This window comes from Labrus bergylta, chromosome 12 (assembly GCF_963930695.1).
Source record: "Labrus bergylta chromosome 12, fLabBer1.1, whole genome shotgun sequence".
NCBI classification, from domain to species: domain Eukaryota; kingdom Metazoa; phylum Chordata; class Actinopteri; order Labriformes; family Labridae; genus Labrus; species Labrus bergylta.
In genome coordinates this window covers 7,776,595-7,799,562 of record NC_089206.1, presented here as the reverse complement: position 1 = coordinate 7,799,562, position 22,968 = coordinate 7,776,595, and the positions used below count along the sequence as shown (strand labels likewise).

The window sequence follows — 22,968 nt, the reverse complement described above, 5'->3', positions numbered from 1 at the left end:
CCTGATATATAGCATTAACAATAACAATAACTCTTTCCAGTGTAGATACTGTGTAATTTTCCATTATTGTATTTTTTTATTTAACTGATGTAAATATGTTTGATTTTTAACTTGTATTTTTATTTTTTGATAATTATATTCCCATCCCCTGTTTTCTTGAGTTGCTGTAATGCAATTAATATAGTTTATCTTTATCTTTACTTTACACTGTTTACATTACTCTATATTTTATATTTTGTACATTCAAATAATTCTTTTTTTTATTTTTTACATTATATTTTATTTTACTGTATATATGTGTATTAGTAATTTGAGTGTTTATTGCATGGCCTTGCGGAACAGTCCTTACATTTCACCACACATCTGTATGAGCATGTGACAAATAAAAATCTTGATTGTTGAATCTTGAATCTTTATTATCTCACCTGTAATAAGTAGGCGTAAAAAAAAATCAACAGAAAGTGATTTACCTAGAACAATACATTTCACATATTGTCTGTGCTTATACTGTATATGCTCCTTGTCTGTGCATGGTGCTTTTGTCTGTGTTTAAATGCTCATGTATTTAAATGTGCTATATGTTACACATTTTTATTTTATGTCTGTTTGCTGCTTGGACACTGGATGTTGAAACCCCCTCCCGTTTGCCACCAAGAACTCTGGACTAATAACTCTGAAGCTAACAATTCAAAAGTACACTCAGTTTACTGCACATTGCACAAGTTTAATTTTTCTTTAAATTGTATTTTATTTTATTTACCATTTTGTACCTTTTGCACAATTTAGAATGTATTACTGTAAATATTATTTATCTTATTTTACCTCATTTTATTTTATCTATTTTACCTTATCTTATTTTACCTTATTTTGGTTGTATTGCACCGTGGGACAGAGACAAACGCAATTTCGATTCCACTGTATGTCTGGCACATTTTGAAATTGACAATGAAGTTGACTTTGACTTTGACTTTGACTGCTTTATCAATTGCTTCCATGCGTATGTGTTATGTTTTAACTAACACCTGTGTTGTTTTATTTGTTATGCTTATGTGTTCTTGTGTCTATATTTTTGTGCTGCATTTTCCTGTATGCTTTTTAATGTTTTCTTAAATGTCATCAACCTGCCAGGGACTGCAGATGAAAATGAGCCTGCATGGCTAAATCTGGCACATTTACATGTGTGACTTTGTTGCTCTTGTTAATTAATGTGCGTTGTCGTCCCTGTTAAATAAAGAAATCAAATCAAAATATGGATCACAATCAGTGTTTGTTGACAAGGCCTACACAAGGATCAATAACTTAAGAGTCTAGCCACATGTAAACAAGGATTTCGGACTTATTCATTTAAACACTTGCCTAAGTTAGATGGCAGCAGGAGTGTTTTATTCTTAGCATAAAATTCATGAAAACAACCATAGTTTACTAATCAGGTCTAAAGTGTCATTATTTTTTTCCACTATATGACAACTTTTTCCTAATGCTTTAAAAAGTTTGCATAAATAGAGATTTAAACGTATCAATACCAACACCTATTCCTGTCCATGGCATGAATACAAAATGTGAAGTCTTTGGGCAAAGACGTCAAGCTGAGGTGATATGACAATTTCTGTGGCAATGTGATTAGGCTCTTCAAAACAAATCTATAGGCTATGTTTAGCTGGAGAATGCATTAGGGATCTTTAGCCCCTCAATGCCCTTCAAGAGGGGCAGAACTGATATAGCCTACTGCATGGGACCCTTCCTGCGGAGTTGCATATCTTGCCCATAAAAATGACAAAAGTGCTCATTACACTTCAAGATGAGTAAAAGAAGGATATCGTTATGCCCATCTGTTTCCTTTTTAAGACAGAAATAGGATAAAGTGTCTTCTAAGGCGTGCCTCTTATGTGCCACTGGGGGTAAAGCAAGGTTACAAGCCCTAAATGTTAACCCCCCCCCCCCTGAATTGAGAAAATATGATAGAGTGCAAATGTAACAGTGTGACCTCCAGGGTGACCTTCCCACTAAGAGTGTAAACATGACATACTGCCCTCTAGGTGTCATTCCTGCAGAGAGATCCACGATAAGGGGGACCCCACCTCAGCAGCATGATGTCTTTTTAAAAAAAAAAATATTTAGCCCCTGTCACTTGACTGACATCTTAATTCTACCACTGGGCGTATACAAGTGATATTAACAATCATATATTCACGATGATGTGTTCAGGTGATAAGCTGTAGTCTAATTGTAATATTGCTTAAATATAAAGCCTATATTAAAAAGCTGGTTTGTTGAAGTCTACATTCCACAGCAATAAGGCTAAATTAATGACCTGAATTTTAGGTTATTTGGTAATTTCAAACACGGAAATGGTGTTGAATTACGGTGGACCGTGCAGTAGCCTAATCATCCAACTGATGACGTTTGCGGTAGTTGTATCCAAGATAATTTCCTGTATCTATTTACAAATCTCTGACCCTCTGGTCAGCCTGGTTTTTGGCTTTAACATCCTGTTTCCAGTAGTGGGTGTTTAGGCAGCCCGAACCAAAACGGAACAAGGGGGAGTCGCAGGATTATACCAACCTACATGACAAATTCGGAGCATGGAGAGCCCGGTAGGTCAGAGCTAAAATTAGCCTCTGCTCCTTTCACTGCTGCAGCCGAACTGCGATGCTTTAGAGCATGTAAACCAGGGGGATACACTATCACAAGGGGCTGGCAGTAAAGACATGTTTTCCATGGGTGACATTTAACGCCACACGTTTACTGGGGAGGCTCTGTGCGTAACGCAGGGGCAGCGCTGGATCCACACTGGCTGCTGCTGCGCAAAACATGAGTATTTGGTAGTTTTTTTTTTTTTTTTTTAGGAGACCGCCATATGTGCTCTGTTCAGCGCACATATTCCATGTGTGATTCAAAAATGTCTTTTTTAACCATACCGAACCAAGAGGGAATTTTTACTACGATTAAAACGGGAAGGTCAGCAGAGGCGGCAGAAAGTAGGTCCCACATAGACAACGTGGTTAACAATGTTGAGGATGAGGATGATGATGAAGACGACTACGCCGAGAATGTCCGTCTCATCCCGAGGTGCTCCCCGGTGCCCAGAAAACGAGGCGCATCCATCCACGACGAGACAGCCGAGTACATGCGGATCCACTTGACGCTGTCTGCAGGTAAACGAGTGTCGTTCGCGGACACAACAGGTGGGGACCTGGTGGACCTGAAGGAATTTGTTGCCTTTGATTCGGATGATGAAGAGGATAGTGTAAGGTGGGAGGAAGAGGAGGCGAAGTATCGAAAGCCGTGGAGAGAACCAAGCTATTCTGTGCACCCAGAGTTTAACGCGCCAGCCGACAGTGCCCTGCTGCAGGCTGTGCACACTAAGAAAGTGGAGGTTGAGCAGATGTCTCCAGTGGAGGATGAGCCACTTGCCTTCAGTGGGGTAATACGTGTCCTGAACATCTCCTTCCACAAAGCAGTTTACATCCGATCAACCCTGGACAACTGGGCTACTTACTTTGATCATCCAGCAGAGTATGTCCAGGGATCCAATGATGGGGACACTGATCAGTTCTCCTTCAAGCTGTCTTTTGCACCACCTTACATCACACACGGCTCTCGCATCGAATTTGTCGTTCGCTATGAAACCTCTGAAGGGGACTTCTGGGCTAATAACTCCTCTATGAATTATGTGGTGACTCTGCTCTTGTCTTATGAAGAGGATTCAGCGGACACAAACAGAGACATGCAACACATAAGGGGTATCCTGAAATCTCCAAAAGCTTACAGGTAAATCACCTGAAACATGTGTTTTTAAATGTCAAATAAGGGAGAATATGATTAAACATCTTATTCCCTGCCCACTAGACATTCCTTAAAACTCTTATCTGTGATCGACCTCCCCACTGTTGAATACATGGTGGAACATCAGGTTGTCCTACCTTCTAACCAAAACCAACATTAATAGAGTTGTTCTGATATCAATACCAAGAAATGACTTCAGCAGAGTCTGAATTGTGGTATCGTGTGTCGGCAAAGTCAATGCGCTATTACAATACCATTGAGGCTATTAGCCCCCCCCTAAAACTTTGTCCCTTCTTCTCTAAAGCAGTAACTTATACATATTAAAGCTGCCATTATCAACTCCTGTTTGGAGTGGAAAAGAAGTCAAAAATCATCATTTGACATCGGCGAACAGCGACAGTGCTTTTGTGAAACAGAATTCAAAGCTAACAAAACGTCAACATCTTGTTCTTCCATTGCACATTTTAAAGCGTAGTTTTGTGAGTAGAAAAAGGTTAGAATTCAATACAAAGATTTCTTTAACACTCTCTAGGAGTCTGATTAGAAGTCAGAAAGAGGGCGCAACTTGGCTTGTTTCTGGCTATTGTTCTTGTTCTTTGGAAATGTGTACTGAGCCAGGACAAACAACAATAGCAATCAAATCACACCCATAGTAAATAGAAAGCAGTCACACCAGTGTCTTAAGTTTGTCTTTATCTGACAGTTCTTAAGACTGGGTTTCAGACTTGGTATCATAAGCAAAGAAAAATGGTATCAGAGCTCAACGCAGAATCATTTCTGCATCATAAAACCCTCAGACCCTCCATATAGGCCATCAAACCATAAAGAAAATACGGTATAAAAGACACAAAAGCAAAAGACATTGGGCTTGTGCAACAGCTGCAGTTCCTTTTAAGGTTGTGTAATGGGCGGTTCAACTTTATTCAGTCACTGTGCCTGGTTACTGCTGTAGCATATAAGAACTCAAGTCAAGCAGGATGTTAGCAAACATGTTGCATAATGACAGCAGAAGTGTGAGCTACCAAAGTAATGTTCATACAGATTGTCAGGTTTTCCTCTGCGCACTCTGCTGTCTTCTCTTTACTCTGTCAGAGGAGATAGAGAGAGTTGTTGCGAGCACACACCCCCTTCAGAATGCCAATCATCCAGTGGTGTTTGAAGGCGATCAAAATAGGCAAAGGGCAGGTGTCATTTTCAGGCCTGACGTTTCCCCTGCACAAGGTTTACCTCTGACCTTTTCTATCAGAGTCATGAGGGAGCGGAGCCATTTCAATGGGAAATTTGGCCCCTTTCCATAGTGTAGTTAGCAACACACAAACCACCCTCTCCTCTTTCTGTACTCCCTTAGACTTAACTAATCCCAGAGAGAAAGATTTAAGAAAGCAAGAAAGATCCCCAGAGATACTGAGGAATCACAAAAGTAACAAACACAGTGATAAACCTGTCAAATGTATTGCTGTTTGGAAACAGGATGGGGTAAGACGGGCGGATGAGTCACTGACAGAAAAAGAGAAGCTTGGAGAGAGTTATTAACATGGAAACCACTATCAGAGATTCATGTGGTACCTCTAAGTTCACTCATTATTTGATGTTAGCATGATAACAAGGCAGACGGGGTCAGGAAAAGGTTACTCTAAAACAAGTCTTAGTGGATAGAATATATTACTTTGGTTTAATTTAGACACACAGCAGGTTCATTTTCTTATTGAGGAGCTGGTTTAGTTCATGTTGAGACCAGAGCAGAAAATATGATTTTTTTTTGTTTTCATTCTAAGTTATGAGGTTGCTGATGTAAGCCTCATTCACTTCTTTACATGAACAGGGTGACTCAACCATGTTCTTACCTCTAGACTAGAACCCTTTTCACACATACGGAAATCTCCTGAAAAACTCCGGAGGTTTTGCGTGAATGCAAACAGCCGCATTTTTCGCGCAGACTTTACCCGGAGTTAAACCCGGCCAGACCCCTAGTATTTTATCCGCAGAATGACTGGCTAAAGTGTCTGCACGCGACCACTACGATCTCCGTGCACGTAATTAAACGGCTGCATTCTGTTCGTCAGTATGTTGTTCTCCTCTCTTTTGTGGATGTTATCATTCCATTGGATTACACATAGCATTGATATAAAGGCAAATATTCTCATTATAACGTTGTGTAGCGGACTCTGTTGCTTCGGCTGCTACATCCACGTTGTTTATTTACGTCACATCTTACGTCGAGAAATCCCCCGCGGCCCCCTCCCCTCTGACAGGGAAAGTCCCCCGCTGTGAGGAGCATATGTGAATGGCTAGGTCGGGAGAATCTCCGGAGAAGTCCTCCTGTAAATATCTAGATATTATCCGGAGTGTATATGTGAAAACGGCTTAGGTTTGATTAAGGCTACTGTAACAAAATTAGCTACGTTAACCATCTAAATCGGTCTTCATTTGTGTAGCCTACATAGAAAACAGCTAACACAACTTAACCATTGTCTTGCTAACGGTATATTTTGAAAGTACAACAACCATAGGAAGAACATAAACTAACCCTAAAACAACAAAATGCTTAACATCTTTCTTGGACACATTTATAAAGTAAAAGTAAAGTAAACTGAACCTTTCCAGTTAGATTTTGTACCACAACCAGCCAGTAAATTTAGCTTGCTAACAGCAATGTTAGTGCTGTTAGCTTGGAAAGGTTGCTAACATTAGCTGTTGCTTTAGCTAATGGGTTTTGAATGTTTTCTTTGTTTCTATATGACCTGAAATCTTACCCAGTTTTTAAATTCTATTTTTGTAAAGTTGCTGAACAATTCGACGCATGTCCTACAGTTAACTTGAAATCTTGAGCCCAACAGTGCCATACTTTAACATTTGAGCTTCTCACCCTGGGAATGAAAATGGTCGTTATGTGAACATGGTGAAATATTGTGTACCGAGTTTGCAGCCACTTGGTGACTTTAAATCTGTAACCCAAATGCTAATTCGAAGATTTTTTGACAGATCTCTTTCAGATTTAAAATGTCGCTGTTGATATTAATGTAAAGGTAACAAGCAGAAGGAGTATGAACATCTCTTCAGGTTATTTCCACTCTATTTGTGTAGCTCCTGTCACATGCTCTTTATACCTCTTGACCTGTATTTCATTTGGCATCCTTTGCGGAGCTCTTGGCAATGTTGCATCTCCATCCTTTTTCAACAGGAGTGCCCCCTTACAGATAATATATCTGCTTTATTATTTTGGAGATGAGTTTTCAAGGAGATGGATTAAATGCCATTGGGGATATTCTAGAAATGATTTCATCCTAGATATCCAATTTCTCCTCTTAATTAATGTCATTCTTATGTTTGATACATCACCTTCAATAAATAGACCTGACTGCTGCCAGCTTTTATTGTGCTTGCTCTTTTGAGTGACCCTTACCCTCAGTCAACAGTTTTCTCATTCAGCAATTTCCCACCTCGCTGTCTATTTTAACAAACAGTATAATGAGATGGGTCATCGCTGTGGCCTGTGGCTATGAAACTCTCTGCTCATCTGGTTTGGCAGCTCATAAACAGAACTTCTAAACAGAACAGAAGTGTGCTCCAGAAGATACAGAGCCATGTTTAGTTAAAATGGCTAATTAAGCTCATTAAAGCTGGACAACATCAGTACAAATATGGAATACTTTATTGTCATTGCACAAATGTGTAACGAAATGTGCCTCATCTCTCAGTTAGCCTTATTTATGCGTTAGCTTTTATTGTAACAGTCATCCTCAGGGCCTAAGTTGATGTCTCCTTCCCCTGGTGCGTTATTCAGATGTTTATGGATTAAGAGGAGTCTTTAGCACAAAAGTTTATGACTGACTGCAGTAGCACAAATTGACAATATCTTGCCTTTCTGGCCTCATATTTTACCAATAATCTAAAACCATCTTGATTCTTAAGAACTTTATGTGTGTGCGGTCCCTTATCAGAAAACCTGGAGACATTCTACGTTGTTTTAAGGAGTGTTCTTTGAAACAGTGTGATTTGTTTTTAAATTCTTTTAACCCATACGTCTTCTTTTCTTTCAGTATGGATGATGTCTTTGATGCAGAAGATGAGCAGGAAAAGAAAGAAGGTACAGTTTGAAGGATTTTTTTGGGGGGGGCGGGGAGATAATTATTTTTGATTTATCACCTGAAAAAATGAAGACAGAAATGATAAGCATGAAAATAGTGTTGAATAATTTATAGTCACATTGTGAAGGATGTAGAGTTCTTCCATTAATGCAGAGTCCTGTAAATAGTAGGAAAAAGAACAGTAAAACTTCATGCACCAGAGGTATGCTGACCTTAACATTAAGAGCCAGCTCTGTGACTTCATTTTGATTATTTGTTTCAAATTTGAGAAGGTTCAATCCTATCCTCAAAAAATAATTAACTAATGTTTTCATAACTTGAGTTTCCCTTTAATAGGTCAAATACTGTAGAAAAAAGAACTGAACAAACAAGTTTATTGCTTTTAGTCAAATCAGACTAATCGGGCTCTCACAGTATTATTGTTTATTTGACATCAGCAGAAGATGCAGGGACCTCCACGTGTGGATCTGACAGACCTACAGCTGTCTGCCCAATCATAGTACAGCCGGAGATCGACATTGAGGTAAGTGTAAAATAATAATAAAACAAAGAAACCGCTATTAATTATATCAACTCTTCACCAACAGGAGGGCTCGTCTGGTTTATATTCCTTATAAACTTTCTCTAACCTACAAAAGTCACACTGACTTGAAACATTCTGACTGTAACTTTTTGATGATGTTCAAATGATCTTGATTTGCATGCAGTTGTTGACACATTTCCCATGAACAGGTAAGCAGGAGAAGTGCTATATTTATGTGAGTTATGTGTCTAATAAAAGATAACAAACATTTGTATTCTACTGGTAAAGCTTATCATCACTGGCTTGGTTGTTTGCATTGTTCACAGCTCATTGAAGCTTCAGCATCAACCTAGGTAATGTCTTGTTTCTTCTCGTTGTAGCACGAGCACTGTATGCCAGCTTCTTATTGTTTACATGATGCATGCAGTCTATGTTTTGCACCTTTTGATGTTGTCCAGTTCAATGTAATTCATATCTATTAGAGTTTTAAGTTAGTCCAAACTCTAATATTCATTCATGTGTAATCATGTCTCATACCGTCTCTGTTGACAGTGTTGTGATTATGATCACCTCCATAATGCGCAGAACGCTGGTTCTGAAACTACTGATTCAGTTGAGGAGATGCAAAAGCATAGACTGTAAATATTAATGGACGAAGCCTGAGTGACGTCACCCATCTGTTACTGCAGGGGGCTTTGGAGTCCCGCTGGTGGCGGTTGCCTTGCTGGAAATGCTGTCTCACCATAACTTTCAGTCAACCTGAGGAGCTGAGGCGGGTTTTAAACCTCTTGACAAACCATTACATCACGCCCACCTTTCAATCAGGTCAGCTACGGGCTTTATTGTGAATAACACTTATTCTTCATAACACCAAAAATGGATCAGTTACCAAAAAATGCACCCCCAGCCGATCGAGACATGGGCTAATCAGAGCGAACTTTGGGTTTTTTGAACCAGGCTCCAAACATGTTCATTTCTGCTGTAAAAACTGGCTTTATTGAATGGGTGTTGTATGTGACTTTTGGAGCTTCTGCAGCCAGCCTCAAGCAAGCCACTTGGCAAACTGCAGGATTTTGCACACCTGCATCTGCTTAATTTTGCAACACCGGAGCTAGCTGCTTGTTCAAAACACACTCATATCTGTGTGCCAAATATGAGACTCGAGCTATGAAACAGTTGGCTTATTGCAATGATTAAACACAGGACAGCAAGCCTGGCTCTTATACCTTGAGGCAACCTCCAGTCTTGGAAAAAGGAAGCCAATGCGGAAGTGAATACAAGTGCAGTTCCTTGAGGGTCCACTTGAGGCTGGCTCCAAAAACAACGACAGTCACATACACACACCCGTTCAAAAATGCTCATTGTGACAGCAGCAATAAACATGTTCACAGACCTGGTACAAAAAGCATATTTTGCATATTCTGAATTGTTCTTTATTGGCACACTTCTGGGTTGGGGTTGGGGTGTGGGGGATAAGAGTTATGCATTATTTGAGGTGTGACTGATATGACTGCAAGCAGGTGCTTTGTAGCTGTTTGCCAGGAGGCTTAGCACACGCCTCTTTGCCTGTTGTTAGGTTGACTGAAGGTAAGGGTGCTAATTCAAAGATTCTTGTTGATGTTCTGCATTACCCCCTCTGTTATTTGTGTCTTGCTCTTGCACACTTTCCTCCGAGTGTTATATCTGTCTTTTTTTTTTCCTTTTTTTTGTTTTGATATGATGTCAATTTGACCTGAGATTTCTCCAGATATCTATTTTTATTTTCAATACAATGAAGTGGAAATTAAAATAGGGTTCTTTTAGGGACAGCAATACTTCCATTCCCTGGCATACAAAGGAATAACAATCACTGCATGGTGCAGTATGTGGAAATATGTAAATGTGAAGATAAAATAATTATTTAAAACATTTAATTTCTTCGTCCTTTGGATGTGTTCTGAATGCAGATTTGGACTCTGTATCATGACACAATTTAGCACTAATAAAAAAAGCAAGTTGAAGCATTAAAATGTGCATTTTTGCCAACAATTCTGAAAGAAGTTGTGAGTCATCCCCTTTCATTCTGTTCCTTTTTTGTTTGCATTTTCCTCACAATTACAGTTTCAGCATGGGATCCAACTCACAGAAAAAGCATCAGTATGCAGCAAAATGCTTTTCTTCTCTGTGTGCAATTTTAGAATAGAATACAAATCTCTGCACTTTGTCTTTATACTCTCCTCGCTGTCACTGTTGTCTCACTGTTTCACTTCAACAGATTGCAGTTCACCCATCTGGTCCCTCTGTCCCACCCAACCAGGAGCTTCCATCTGTCGATGGCACACTGTCCGCTCACTCTGTATCCCCAGGTGAACAATTCCCCTGTACGTCTTCCGAAACCACGCTTCAAACTAATTCATCCTTTGTACTCTATGCCAGCGAATCAGTACGGCCAAATAAGTCACAGCCTTTACACGGACTCAAGTGCGAATTAGGCGAAGAAACGTCAGAGCAGCAAAGTGTTCCCTCTGCTCAGCTGCCCTCTCCACAACAAGAGTCAGGGCCAAGATCAGACAGCTCCCAGGAAGGCAAAGAGGAAATCCCTCCATCAGAGGCCTCATGTTTGCAACCTCCAACTGCAGAGATGAGGCTGACAACAGGAGAGGACAGGTGGAACAACAGCCCAGAAAGTCGTGCTGGCCTTGAGCTCTGTGCTGAATGTGTCTCTCCTTTTGAGCGAGAGGTTGCAGTGGGATTGAGTGAACTTGTTGCAGGAACATCAGACGGTTCCAGCTGGTCCACCTCGCATCATGAAGTCTGTACACCTGCACTTTACTCTGCTGTGGCAGAGACTCGGGCATGTCTGGGAGCAGAAGGTGGAGCTCCACCACCACCTGAACTCAGAGAGAACCCCTCAGTGAGTGCAGGTGTCACTGAGGTGAGCCAAAACTCAGCTCTTCAGTCAGTCTCTGCCTGGGAAGAGAAGGAAGATACAACCGAGATTTCCCCTGACACGTTATTAGAGGATCCACCAAACACGCTGTCAGAGGTCTTCAAGCAGCAGACTGAGTTTGACGTTAACACAATTCTGATGCCATCCATCGTCTTTTTAAGTGGAGTTGTCTCTCTTTTGATAGTGTTGCAGGAACCCAGCGCCCTCCTCGTCTTTGGACTATTTTTGGTCTTGTACCGTTTGTGAAAATACCACAGTTCACTCACTCAGAGATCTCCTCTCCAGTTAAGTGCCTTTTCATGATGCCAAAATAAGCGAAAAATTTAAAAAAGAATCGCAAGTTTACTGTTAAAGTCGTGTGTCAGTGTGTGCGTTGTCATCCAATAAACAATGATGGGTACAGTTAAGAGTCGATGCGAAGTCCAAAGCACTGACAAGGACATTAAATATTTTCACTGATTCTGTCTCAGATGTGTAAAAAGAAACAAAATAGAAGTCGATAATTTCACCATTTCCACCACAGCATTATGAATAAGAACTGGGATGTCTTGTAAGTGGTTTGTTATGCCTTTTTTTTTTGTCGTGTGGAGATGTGTGTAATATTGTGGTGTATCTCATCACTTGCTTTTGTTTTAATTTTTGTTGGTTTTGTATCGTTGTTTTTTCCTTGTAGGTGAGGTCGCTGTCTATGACCACACTGCCGTGATTTTGACGGTTGTGAATTCCATGTGTTTTTATGTCTTTAATCATGGACAAAAAAAACATTGCCATAAAGAGACGTATTACACAAAAGAAGTGTTGTTTACAAAATGCAAAAAAGGAAAAGAAGTATTTTGCCTTAATGCCTAAAAGGAAGAAAACTGGACGAGGTATAGGCCTACTAAACATCAGTATGAAACAGCTGCTGCCTGAGGGTGGACAAAAGTGGAACGTGTGACATTTTAAAGAGATCATTAAACAACACCAGCATTCTCACTTTTGCACATAATATATCACATACAAATCACCATATTGACACAGAAGCCATTTTCCCGTGACATAAGCTCAGAATAGGAAGGAGGAGGGATAATACTGCTGTTTAAGTAATTTACAATTTAAAAGGTCTGACAATCATAATTTATCGACTTAATGAAAAGACGAAACCCACGAAAATTCAGAGAAAACTAGACCACATCAAGCTATCAGACGCCAGCTAATGTTAGCAGTCAGACTGTTTCTATCTAATATTACAGATAAATAGTTGAGCGCTCAGTGCTCACATTAGTTTGTGAAAGTATAGTCCAATATAATGGAAGAGTGTAAACACACAGGAACATGTTTGATGATCTACTGTCTACAGTTTGACAATATAGCCAGTGTTAGCATTTAGCCACTTCCGAGCTAATATTACTGTTAAATAGAAGGTAGATGAGCTAACACTAGCTTTTGTAAGAGTTAAGCCTTGGGTAAGGCATAAACAAATCTCAATAGGATGTATTTGATACCCAAAGGTCGTCTCGTGTAAAACAGCTTATGTTAGCATTAGACCTCTTCTTGCTATCACTACAGTTAGCTAAGAATTCACACCTTCTCTATTGTATCGTGCAAATAATCCAATCATTATTGGATCATCATTATCTCACTCCTACCTCATGGTAATTGCTTGGAAGTTGCTGCATGCTAACATTTTCCGTTAGATAATGGGCTATTATGTTGTTTTAACTGGTACCACTCGATGTCCCTCTTATCAATCAGGAAATGGTGAAATGAAAGCAATTATTTAGATTCCTTTAGTTCATACAATTTCAAACCCAAAGCCAAAACATGACTGCATCGTATGAGCTTTTGGGCTACCCAACCTGCGCACAATGTCAGAGGAAAATGGCCGCCGTGAGAATCTGGTGAATTGCAAAGTTTTCCTGTTGAATCTTGCACATACGCCCATGCGTTTGTAGTTGCACAACATAATATTTCACAGCACTACTTTGCCAACCTCACAGACTGAGGCATTGAATGACATGTTTGAAGTGATGAACGTTTTTTTGCAGTGTATTGCCATTAAAACAGTCTTATACCCTGCACAGCTCTGTGCCTTTGTCGATGTCTCGTTCTTTTTCATCCACTCTGCCAGACTAATGTGTGCATGTCAGCTTCATGCACAGTAATGGCCCTGCAGTGCGGAGAGGAGCATTTTAGAGGGACTGACTGACACACCACAAAAATAACATCAGAGCCTTCAGCGCCTCTGTCTCTGGAGCGCACTCTGCTTTGCTTGAAGTGGAAACGCACAGAGAGCAACCTGAGCTGCAGATAGGAGCCAAAGGTCACGCATTGCACGAAAGTCACTGTGTCAAAACTAGAGTGCATTACACAGTGGCCATTGTGAGCTAATATCAGTGTTTGAGCGCTAACGATTCTAAGTAAACGCCCGGATGCTATGTGACGAGCTGGCACGACTGTTTTCTATAGGCTTATATCTTAATAAACACTTGTTTTTTCTTTTTATCATGAAAGCCTTTAACAGTTTTTTCCCCCTTCTGAATCCAATTACTGTATCTGGTCTTCCATTTTTTAGAGCTTCAAACCCTTCCTCGCATGACAGGTATTTATATGGGATTACATGTTAGGCCTTAAAACAACATTATTAATCAGAGCACACTTGGATTTCAAAGACTTGTGCAAGAAAAAGGGTGGGAGCGATTAATTTGTGTGATGGTCACATAGCTCGAGTGTTGAATGTATTAAAAATTTAAGCAGTCTTAAAACTGACCCAAGGAAGATAATCAGTGGGAATTCTGCAACAGACATTCCCTTTGAACTAATTAATGTCTTTTTTATGTCAAATACACCACAGAAAGCCTGGTTAAGCTGCGGTTTTCAATAGAGGTTGTGTGAGAGTTGTGACATCATTAGTGTCAACAGTAGTTTAAGGAGCTATACTCTTGTCTTTATTTGCTACCACTCTGAGCAGGAGAACAGCTTGATCAAATAGAGATTTTTCATCACAAGAAACATGAAGTGAAGGGTAGCAGCTTTGACTTAAATAACTTATTTGATGGCATGGATGCTTACTTTTTTAATCTGGGTATCTCCATATTTTTATTCACAACTTTAAAAGTGAAATCTTGTCCAAGAGTGACATCTGTTAAGTCCATTTCTCCAGCCAGAAAACTCCTACAAAATCTGTCATAGGGAAACATTTCTTGAAAACAAACCCTTAGAAACATTACATTTTTGTCATTAAAAACATTGATGGACCAAATTGAAAAAAAGAAATGTCCCTATATAACTGTATGACATCAATTAAACACAAAATGCACCGAAATGTATGAGAATGTAACAAGCAATACATTCTATAGAATAGAATAGAATTACTTTATTGATCCCAAACTGGGAAATTGTGGCGCTACAGCAGCAGGTTAGCCAACGCACAATATGAGTAAAAAACACAATGTTAGCCAATCTAAGCATAATATAATATTAAATACAAAGTAAATAAGTACTGAAAATATCAAAACTAAGAATGTGAATATATACAACCAGGATTTAACTAAGCATTACTAGTCTTAAATAGGAAGATTAAATATGGAAGATTAAATGTAAATGTGCAAAAACAGAGTCGTAAATGGTTCTAAATTAAATATGAAAGATTAAATGTAAATGTGCATGCCTTTCAAAACCCATTGAAATTGTCAAAAGATTTGTCAACTTTTTTTTTCTTTGGTGTCTCAACCTGTATGACCAAAATGGAATGAACTTGATATCAAGTGATGTGTTTAATATTAAGCGGATGAAACAACGCCCTCTTGGCTGTAATAAGCTCTGTGAGGATCAACCCCGGTCTCCCCTACTAATACAATGACATGGAAAAACATAAAAGCCAGACAAGGCAAATAGAGGTGCAAGGTAAAGTATAGGTATAATGGTGAGACACCAATGATTTAACGATTTCAAAACACAATATTGATTATGCATACAAGTAGCCAGATGTCGATTTTTCAAATGTTAGAAATGACATACATAAATAAAAGCATGGATAAAAAAACATTATTAAAACACTGTATTCAGGAGGGGATATGTTTGTTCTTATGTTAAATAAAGAGTTGTATTATTTATTTTTGGAAGAGGGTGCCCTATGTTGTTTTTAGAGGACCCAGAATTCCTTGCTGCTGCCCTGTCAGGCTACTCTTTATTATTATTTTAGGGGGGTAGGGGCAGAAAAGTCCTGTATAGCTGAGGGTCATGGAGACCTAGGAGGTACACAGTTTGTTTACAGCTGATGAAAACACATGAAGCCAGAGAGAGAGAGACAGACAGAGAGAGAGAGAGAGAGAGAGAGAGAGAGAGACTGCCAGAATAAAATATCACTTTCAAGTTATGGCCTACAATACTGCACAGGTCCGCCTCTCCCCTCCCCTCCCTCTTCTTCTCCCCCTCCCTCCCTCTGACTCTCTCCATCTCTCCGAATAAAACCGACTGATTCCGCGAATGTGCGAGCTGCCTCCTTGCAAGCAGCCATAATTGGGATTATTCAGGAATAATTCGCCTAATCCAGCCGCGTTGGGGTTTTTTTCTTTCTCCGCGTTTCCTCTTCTTTTTTTTTCCTGAATCGTGATTTTCGACAAGCGTCGGCGATGTGAATTTCCTCGTGACATCGCTGGGATTTGGTCAACCCGCCTCAGAAAAGATGCATTTGTTCTTCTGTCATGGAGGCTTTTTTTTTTTTTATTGTGGACTATTAAGATGTAGTCCACCTTCGCTGGACAGCAAAACAAAGACTGCATATTAGCAGTTGAGGGTAAATACATCGCCTGCTTTTTTTTTTTTTTTGACTGAAAGATGGGATATAGAGACGTATCGAGGCTGTTGTCTGTGCGGACTAATTGTTCTGATGCCACTAGCCAATATACATGCCAAGACGATTCATTTAGGGGATGCGCGATCTTTTTTCCCTGTCTATCTTTTGTGGGTGGGTTATTATAAGCATTGAAAATCTGACATCATTTGGATTTGTATGTACAAGAACAAGATAAACACTTTTTTTTTTTGATCGCGCCTGTTTCTAGCCTCCTGGAAATCCATCCTCGACGTGATGCAACATAAAATCTGTTTTGTCGGATGATATTCAGACACGGAGCAAAATGAACACATCCCTCGGTATGAAGCTGTAAAAAGGGTGGCAGTGGATATTTTTTTTTTTTTTTTTTTTTAAATACATGTCTCTTATTATGGCAAAGTCCTCCCCATCCTGGATTTGTTTGATCAGCTGTTGATTATTAGGACGTCGCCTCCACCGTCTTATGTTTATTATATGTTGCTCAAATTTCCTCGCGATGGATTTATGCATAACAGGTGTTGTTTAAGCATGAGGCTTTATTATGTGTTTTCCCCTCGATTTGGCAAGCGGTGAAACAAGGCGATTGGGATCCTTCTTTTATTGTTTTTGTCGTGCGAGACGAACTGCTCCCCCCTAAAAAAAAAAAAAAAAAAAAGCAGAAAATGAGGCGATGAAAGGTAGGTTATCATCCTCCTCTCTTTTCCTCACACAAACACACACACACACGCGCAAACACGCACACGCACACACACATACACACACACAGCAGAGGTGATTTTGACACCTGTTCATCTGTTTTTTTTTGCACTCCAGCCCATGTTTCAGGCCTAGCTGACATGGCAGCCATCTAATCAGGTGAAATGATATTTGTCAAGGTGGCAGAGGGCTGTTATGTAGGGGAAGAAATAAGGCTACAGTTAGAGCAAATCACATTGTGTTTCATGGCCTACATAGACAAGGCCCACCCATACTAGCACAGTTATGTTTTATCACCACCTTTAAAAAAAAAAAAAGGGGGGTTTAGGGAGGGCTTTTATAAAATGGAATTTTCATGTTTTTATTGATCATGTCTTCTTTAAATGAGACTGGTTGTCATTTTCTTTGCTAAGACATCATCCCCTAGACATCTCAGTGTGCTTCCTGCTGTGTTAAAAATCACACTTAAATGCTTCTACAAGGCCTGTGGTATAAATCAAATGGCTGCCTGCTCATATTTTTTTTTACATTTGTTATGTGCAAATCACACCCTCTGCTCCATAACTGACTATCACGCCAATGCAACAAAGCAGCCGAGACAAAGCATAAAATGTTCTTTGCTCATTTACAATATCTCTGTTTGTTGGACATGCCCAGTGTTGGTTGTACTGTGTCTGCTCCATCCCCCCATACACCCCCATGCATTCACTCAAACACCCACACTTGCACAAAGTATGTGAGCTGTTGTATCTTAGCAACGGGCAAGGTAATTACTGAGAGAGCCAAGGAGCTGGCATGCTGTAGAGCTGCTGATCTGATCCCAGCCATAGAGAAACAGGAAGGCTGAGATTTCCACTGTGTTGCCCGACACAGCACTTCTATATCAATGATGTCAAATGTGAGTGTTGTTTCTGTTAGTGTTGCTGCTCTGGAGCTAGCTAGACTGTCAGACATCTTGTTTTTCACTCTTCAAAAATGTGTGTCTCTGTTCGCAGGTGAGGAGGTTGTGGACAAAGAAGAGAGATGAGTCTGTCATGTAGAAAAGATCCTTACGGCCTCGCCTTGTAAAGACGAGAGAGAGCCGTGGGAGACGACGGCTGTAGGAGGATCAGTAGTGTTTATAAAAGGGCCCGAACCAGGCAGGCTCAGGTGGAAGGTGATAGAATGGCTAACCAGACCTTTGCCATCGATGGCCCCGGCAGTTTGCTGGCCGTTCTGGCCTCGCAGAGCGGACTGGCAAGAGGCGGCAGCAGCAGCAGCAGCAGGGATGGCAGCAGCAACAGTGGAGGAATCTCTGCCACAGATGTGTCCGCCTACTTTAAGCTGGTCTTCTTGGGTCTGATCATCTGTGTCAGCCTCGTAGGCAACCTCTTGGTCTCCCTGCTGGTCCTACGAGACAGGACACTTCACAAGGCTCCGTACTTTTTTCTCCTGGACCTGTGCCTGGCCGATGCAGTCCGCTCCGCCGCCTGCTTCCCCTTCGTGCTGGTCTCCGTACACAACAGCTCGGCCTGGACTTACAGCGCCTTGAGCTGTAAAGTTGTGGCTTTTATGGCTGTGCTGTTTTGCTTTCACGCTGCCTTCATGCTGTTTTGTGTGGCCGTCACCCGCTACCTTGCCATCGCCCACCATCGATTCTACGCCAAGCGCATGACCATCTGGACCTGCGCCGCCATCATTTGCATGGTGTGGACTCTGGCCGTTGCCATGGCGTTCCCACCTGTCTTTGATGTGGGGACGTACAAGTTTATCCGCGACGAGGATCAGTGCATTTTCGAACACCGCTACCTGAAGACCAATGACACCCTGGGCTTCATGCTAATGCTAGCTGTGGTGGTCCTCGCCACGCATGGGTTCTACGCCAAGCTGCTTCTGTTTGAGTACCGGCACCGCAAGATGAAACCGGTCCAGCTGGTGCCGGCTATCAGCCAGAACTGGACCTTCCATGGTCCTGGAGCCACAGGTCAAGCCGCGGCCAATTGGATTGCAGGATTCGGTCGTGGTCCCATGCCGCCCACTCTGTTGGGCATCAGGCAGAATCTACACAATCAACACCGGCGGCTGCTCGGGATGGAGGAGGTTAGGTCCGAGCGAAGGCTGGGCAGGATGTTCTACACCATCACCCTGCTCTTCCTGGTCCTCTGGGCTCCCTACATCGTGGCGTGCTTCTGGAGGGTGTTCGTCAAGTCCTGCACCATCCCTCACAGGTATCTCTCCATCACGGTGTGGATGAGCTTCGCCCAAGCTGGAGTGAACCCCATCTTCTGTCTCCTGCTCAATGAGGACCTGAGGAAAGTGCTGAGAGCTCACCTGCCCACCTACTGGAGGACTAAACAACACCTGCCCCAGGACGAGGCCTACTGCATCATGTGATAGCTTAGAGGAAAGGAATGTTCCAGGTTTTAAAGGGAAACTTGAAGATAAGGCGTGATGTAATGCACCTTGGTTAAGTGTCTGTTTTGTTGTGTTGCACAACAAAATCAAATTATTACCAACAAATGCAGGCACAGTGCCATTTCATTAAGAATGTTGATATTTGAATAAATGTGTCCAGTGCAAAGGTTTGATCAGGGCGAAACAAGAAGCCCTGGAAACACTTTTCACAGTTTGTATTTCTGATGATGTACTGTTTGACTATTAAGACGGGACGATCACAACAATCACCACTCCAACTAAGTGTGACAGATGCCATTTTAAAATAATGTTGCCTTATTTCAGTGGGACACGCCCTAGAGCTTTCAACGTAGAATGAGTTTCAGTGCCATATGAGGCACAAAAAATAAAGACACACAGAGGGTTGAAATCCTTGAAGAAATGTGCCGCAGACTGTGAATAGAAAGTGTTCATCAGAGCTTTACTAACTCTGAGACACATCAAGGAACTCAAAGGGTCTGAATGGATTTATAGACCACCCCGGACGCCTTTTCATGTAATTCAAAGGAAACTGCAGAATATCCAATGGACCCAATAACCTTGGATACATTTAAATAGCTGTTGTGAACCCAAGAAGCCCCTAACATGCTTGATTTTTTGGACTTGATTTAGGGCGTGTCAGGTTTCTTTGTATCATAAAAAATTGCCTGTTTTCCTTTATTTGTAAACTATACATGTTAAGCAGATGACACTATTTTGAAATATGACTTGATTTCATATTGTATAGACTGTACGGGAATGTATATTCCTGCTTGTGTGTTTTTATATAGCAATTGTGTGTATGTGTGTGAGAGGAAGAGGTAGAAGGAGAGGAGAGGAGGCAGGGAGACAGATGAGAGAAATAATGATGATAGAATAGGTTCCAGTTATATTGAGTCAGTATGAAAGCAGCCTCATCTTGGTGTCTCAAAATCATGCAAAATTGAACAATCATCACATGGAAATTAATCCTCTAAATGGATTTCCGTAACAGAAAATGTAGTCGGATTTTTTAATGAACAAGCAAATGGGAACTATAGATGGATAATGAAAAAGGGGACCGAATAATTAGAAAACAACACTTGTACATTGCAAACAGGCCATAGGATTTAAAGACTTGAATGATGATGATGTGAATTACGTTGTTTGAAAAAAATCATTAGCAAATGAACATTTATTTGCAAATGGTGATCTTGGGAATGTTTTTAAAGTCATGATATGCTCTCATAAGAATACTGAAAAATGAAGAAATTAAGTGGCTCTTAACTTGAAGGAAACTTGAATGTTACAAGGCTCTTTTATTATTCCCCCTTCAGCAGAAGTACCACTATTTGAGTGTTCTGGATTACAGTATTTCTCAATCTAAACAGGTTTGAATTTGACCCCGGAGATGTTTGGTGTATGAAAACCAGCCACGACCACATCAAGTTGTCTCTCCAAATTAAGATTCATGTAATCTAAAATGTCAGACCTACAGTATGTTAGGCATAGATATACTTGTGCAGTCAATTTTTCTAAATGTGGACACTTGCACAGCATACTGTATTAGCATGCATTCCACTGCATTTCATAGATTCAAGACTGTGGATTACAACTTGTACAGATGTTGATACGGAAAGAAGAAGAGAAAAGTGAACTGAGGTCCATAATTTTTACGTCTGGCATTCCTTCGCGAGATGATATTCTGTAACTGTACAGTTTAACTGAGGTGGTTCTTTTTTTCCCCACTCATCAATAAAGACTCTACTTTTGATGCAACATGAGTCATGACCTGCCTGGATGTTGACATGGTTGCCTCCCTTTGGAGAACACTTCACATAAAATAGACTACTTTACAGTTCATGCATCACAAATTATATCAAGTGTGCACTTTAGTGGAACACGTAGGGCTACAAAAGAAAAGGGTGCTTTTCAGATGTGAGGTGAGGCTACCTTTTGTACATTTCCCTGTATTAAATAAAAAGTCATCTCTTCTTTTCTCTTCATTAAAGCAGTGAACAACTGCTGAATATTCAAAAGAATTTGTAATTTTTACAAGTTCAACATTTCAGTTAAGGCAGACGATGGTTACCATAAAAAAAGAAACTGACAACATTTTTGAAAATGTAATAGAAGGCTTAAACTGAAGAGTGTGGTTTGATCAATCAAGGACAATTTGTAAGCTAGTGGGTTAATACACGTAAACCTTCCTGCAATAAAACTCTAAAGGGAGACTATGTAGCTTTAGCTTAAAGTAGCGATGCATTTAAGTAGCAGTATACATGTAAATGCCAGGACAAATATAGCAATGCCACAAAGTTAAAAATATGGCTAAAAGACTAAAAGCTTAAATTGGCTAGCGTTAGCCACCGTTAGCTACTGGTCACACCAGATTAAAAAACTCTTGACTGGTCTGATTTGAGCAAAAATCAATTTTCAGTTGAGAATTGAACTGTTATTGAGAGTGATATTTCTACCTTCAGATGTGACGTAGTCTGGCTTTGAACACTGAATGAAAACATGTGTCACGAGGACCTTGCTATAAAAACAGACAAAGAATGAAGGAATGAAGCTCTGAAGGACTTAGCAAACTCATAAGTGATGACTTAAATTCATTACAATTTTGACTTTTATTCATCATGTTTATGCTCAAAAGCTTACGCTTTATATTTGGTTGTATTTTATTTTTTTACCACCGCATATAATAGACAACATGTAGAAACAGTGACTATAGAATGTATATAATGAATGGGCCAATGGTTTTCAAGATGCAGCTGTGAAATCATTTTTGTAAAGCAAGAGATGGATTTGAGTCTGTCTGTATCAAGCGGCAACCTCCTGGGTTGAAAAATGAAGCCAATGCAGAGCTGCAGTTCCTCAAGTGTCCGCTTGGGGCAGGCTCCAAGAGACAACGTAGTGACATACACACCCCATTCAAAAAAGCACATTTTAACAGCAGAAATTAACATCTTTACAGCCTGGTATCAAAATGATTTGGATCTGGGTTTTTATTTTATTTCATCTGCACACTCTGTACAGGGGTGATTTTTTTTTTTAATAACGCTGGTCTTCATTTTCTGAAGGATACAAGTTATGCATAGTTACGTATGTGTCTGACCCGATTGATGGGCGACTGTGATGTTACAACTTTGTGAGAACAGATGTATACTAGATCCGCCAGAATTTTTAAGCAAGAAACGGGAGCATACTGGTCACACTGAACCGCCCCACAATACAGTGCGGCTTTCAGACTGTGCAATTGCGGAGCTCGCCATCCAGCCAACTAGTGGCTTAAAATAAAAGTTATGTGTTGCAATACATTTTACATGTCTGGTAATAATATTAAAATGACTTCCTAGTTGTATTAATAATGAACGTTTTTGTTGAATTATATTTACGGGCCGACAGTCACGCTAGCTTGATGCTAGCTCATCGAACGGAGCTCGGCTCGGCATACGGCTTACTAACGGTCGGGTTAGTATGCCGATTGCAGTGTGTATAGTTTGAGTATGTAGTAGGCTGTATGTAGTACGTGGTTTCAAACACAGCCTTAGCCTGTCGTTAGGTTGACTTAAAGTTAAGTATTAATATTTACAGTCTATTGTCTGTATCAAGACCCTCAAAGGGGCATATTTTTCTTTTTTTTATCTAATACATATGACATAGTTGTGATGTTCTTTATGAATGAACAAAGGTTAATAGTAATTTTACTGGTAAAAAATTATGCTGCTCATAAAAG

General features: G+C 40.4%; 2 protein-coding genes across 9 annotated transcripts; both read left to right on the top strand.

Moving 5' to 3' along the window:
• The first annotated feature begins 2,387 nt into the window (after window positions 1-2,387).
• On the top strand, window positions 2,388-13,384 carry si:ch211-167b20.8 (protein phosphatase 1 regulatory subunit 3A). Of its 6 annotated transcripts, none has more exons than XM_065961369.1 (5): window positions 2,388-3,771; window positions 7,827-7,873; window positions 8,312-8,397; window positions 8,724-8,750; window positions 8,950-10,794. In XM_065961369.1, the coding sequence occupies exons 1-4, from the start codon at window positions 2,858-2,860 to the stop codon at window positions 8,748-8,750; spliced, it is 1,074 nt and encodes a 357-aa protein (XP_065817441.1). In that variant the 5' UTR covers window positions 2,388-2,857; the 3' UTR covers window positions 8,950-10,794. The 6 variants fall into 6 exon arrangements, with proteins under 6 accessions (XP_065817441.1, XP_065817440.1, XP_065817443.1 ...); XM_065961368.1 differs by having other exon boundaries at window positions 2,391-3,771; window positions 10,652-10,790; XM_065961371.1 differs by having other exon boundaries at window positions 2,393-3,771; window positions 8,315-8,397.
• Window positions 13,385-15,772: 2,388 nt separating this feature from the next.
• On the top strand, window positions 15,773-21,008 carry LOC109986772 (probable G-protein coupled receptor 173). Of its 3 annotated transcripts, none has more exons than XM_020637571.3 (2): window positions 15,773-16,103; window positions 17,834-21,008. In XM_020637571.3, exon 2 carries the CDS (start codon window positions 18,003-18,005, stop codon window positions 19,209-19,211), a length of 1,209 nt encoding a protein of 402 aa, XP_020493227.1. In that variant the 5' UTR covers window positions 15,773-16,103; window positions 17,834-18,002; the 3' UTR covers window positions 19,212-21,008. The 3 variants fall into 3 exon arrangements, with proteins under 3 accessions (XP_020493227.1, XP_020493221.1, XP_065817191.1); XM_020637565.3 differs by having other exon boundaries at window positions 15,773-16,819; XM_065961119.1 differs by lacking the exon at window positions 15,773-16,103 and adding an exon at window positions 16,854-17,736.
• Window positions 21,009-22,968: the final 1,960 nt, after the last annotated feature.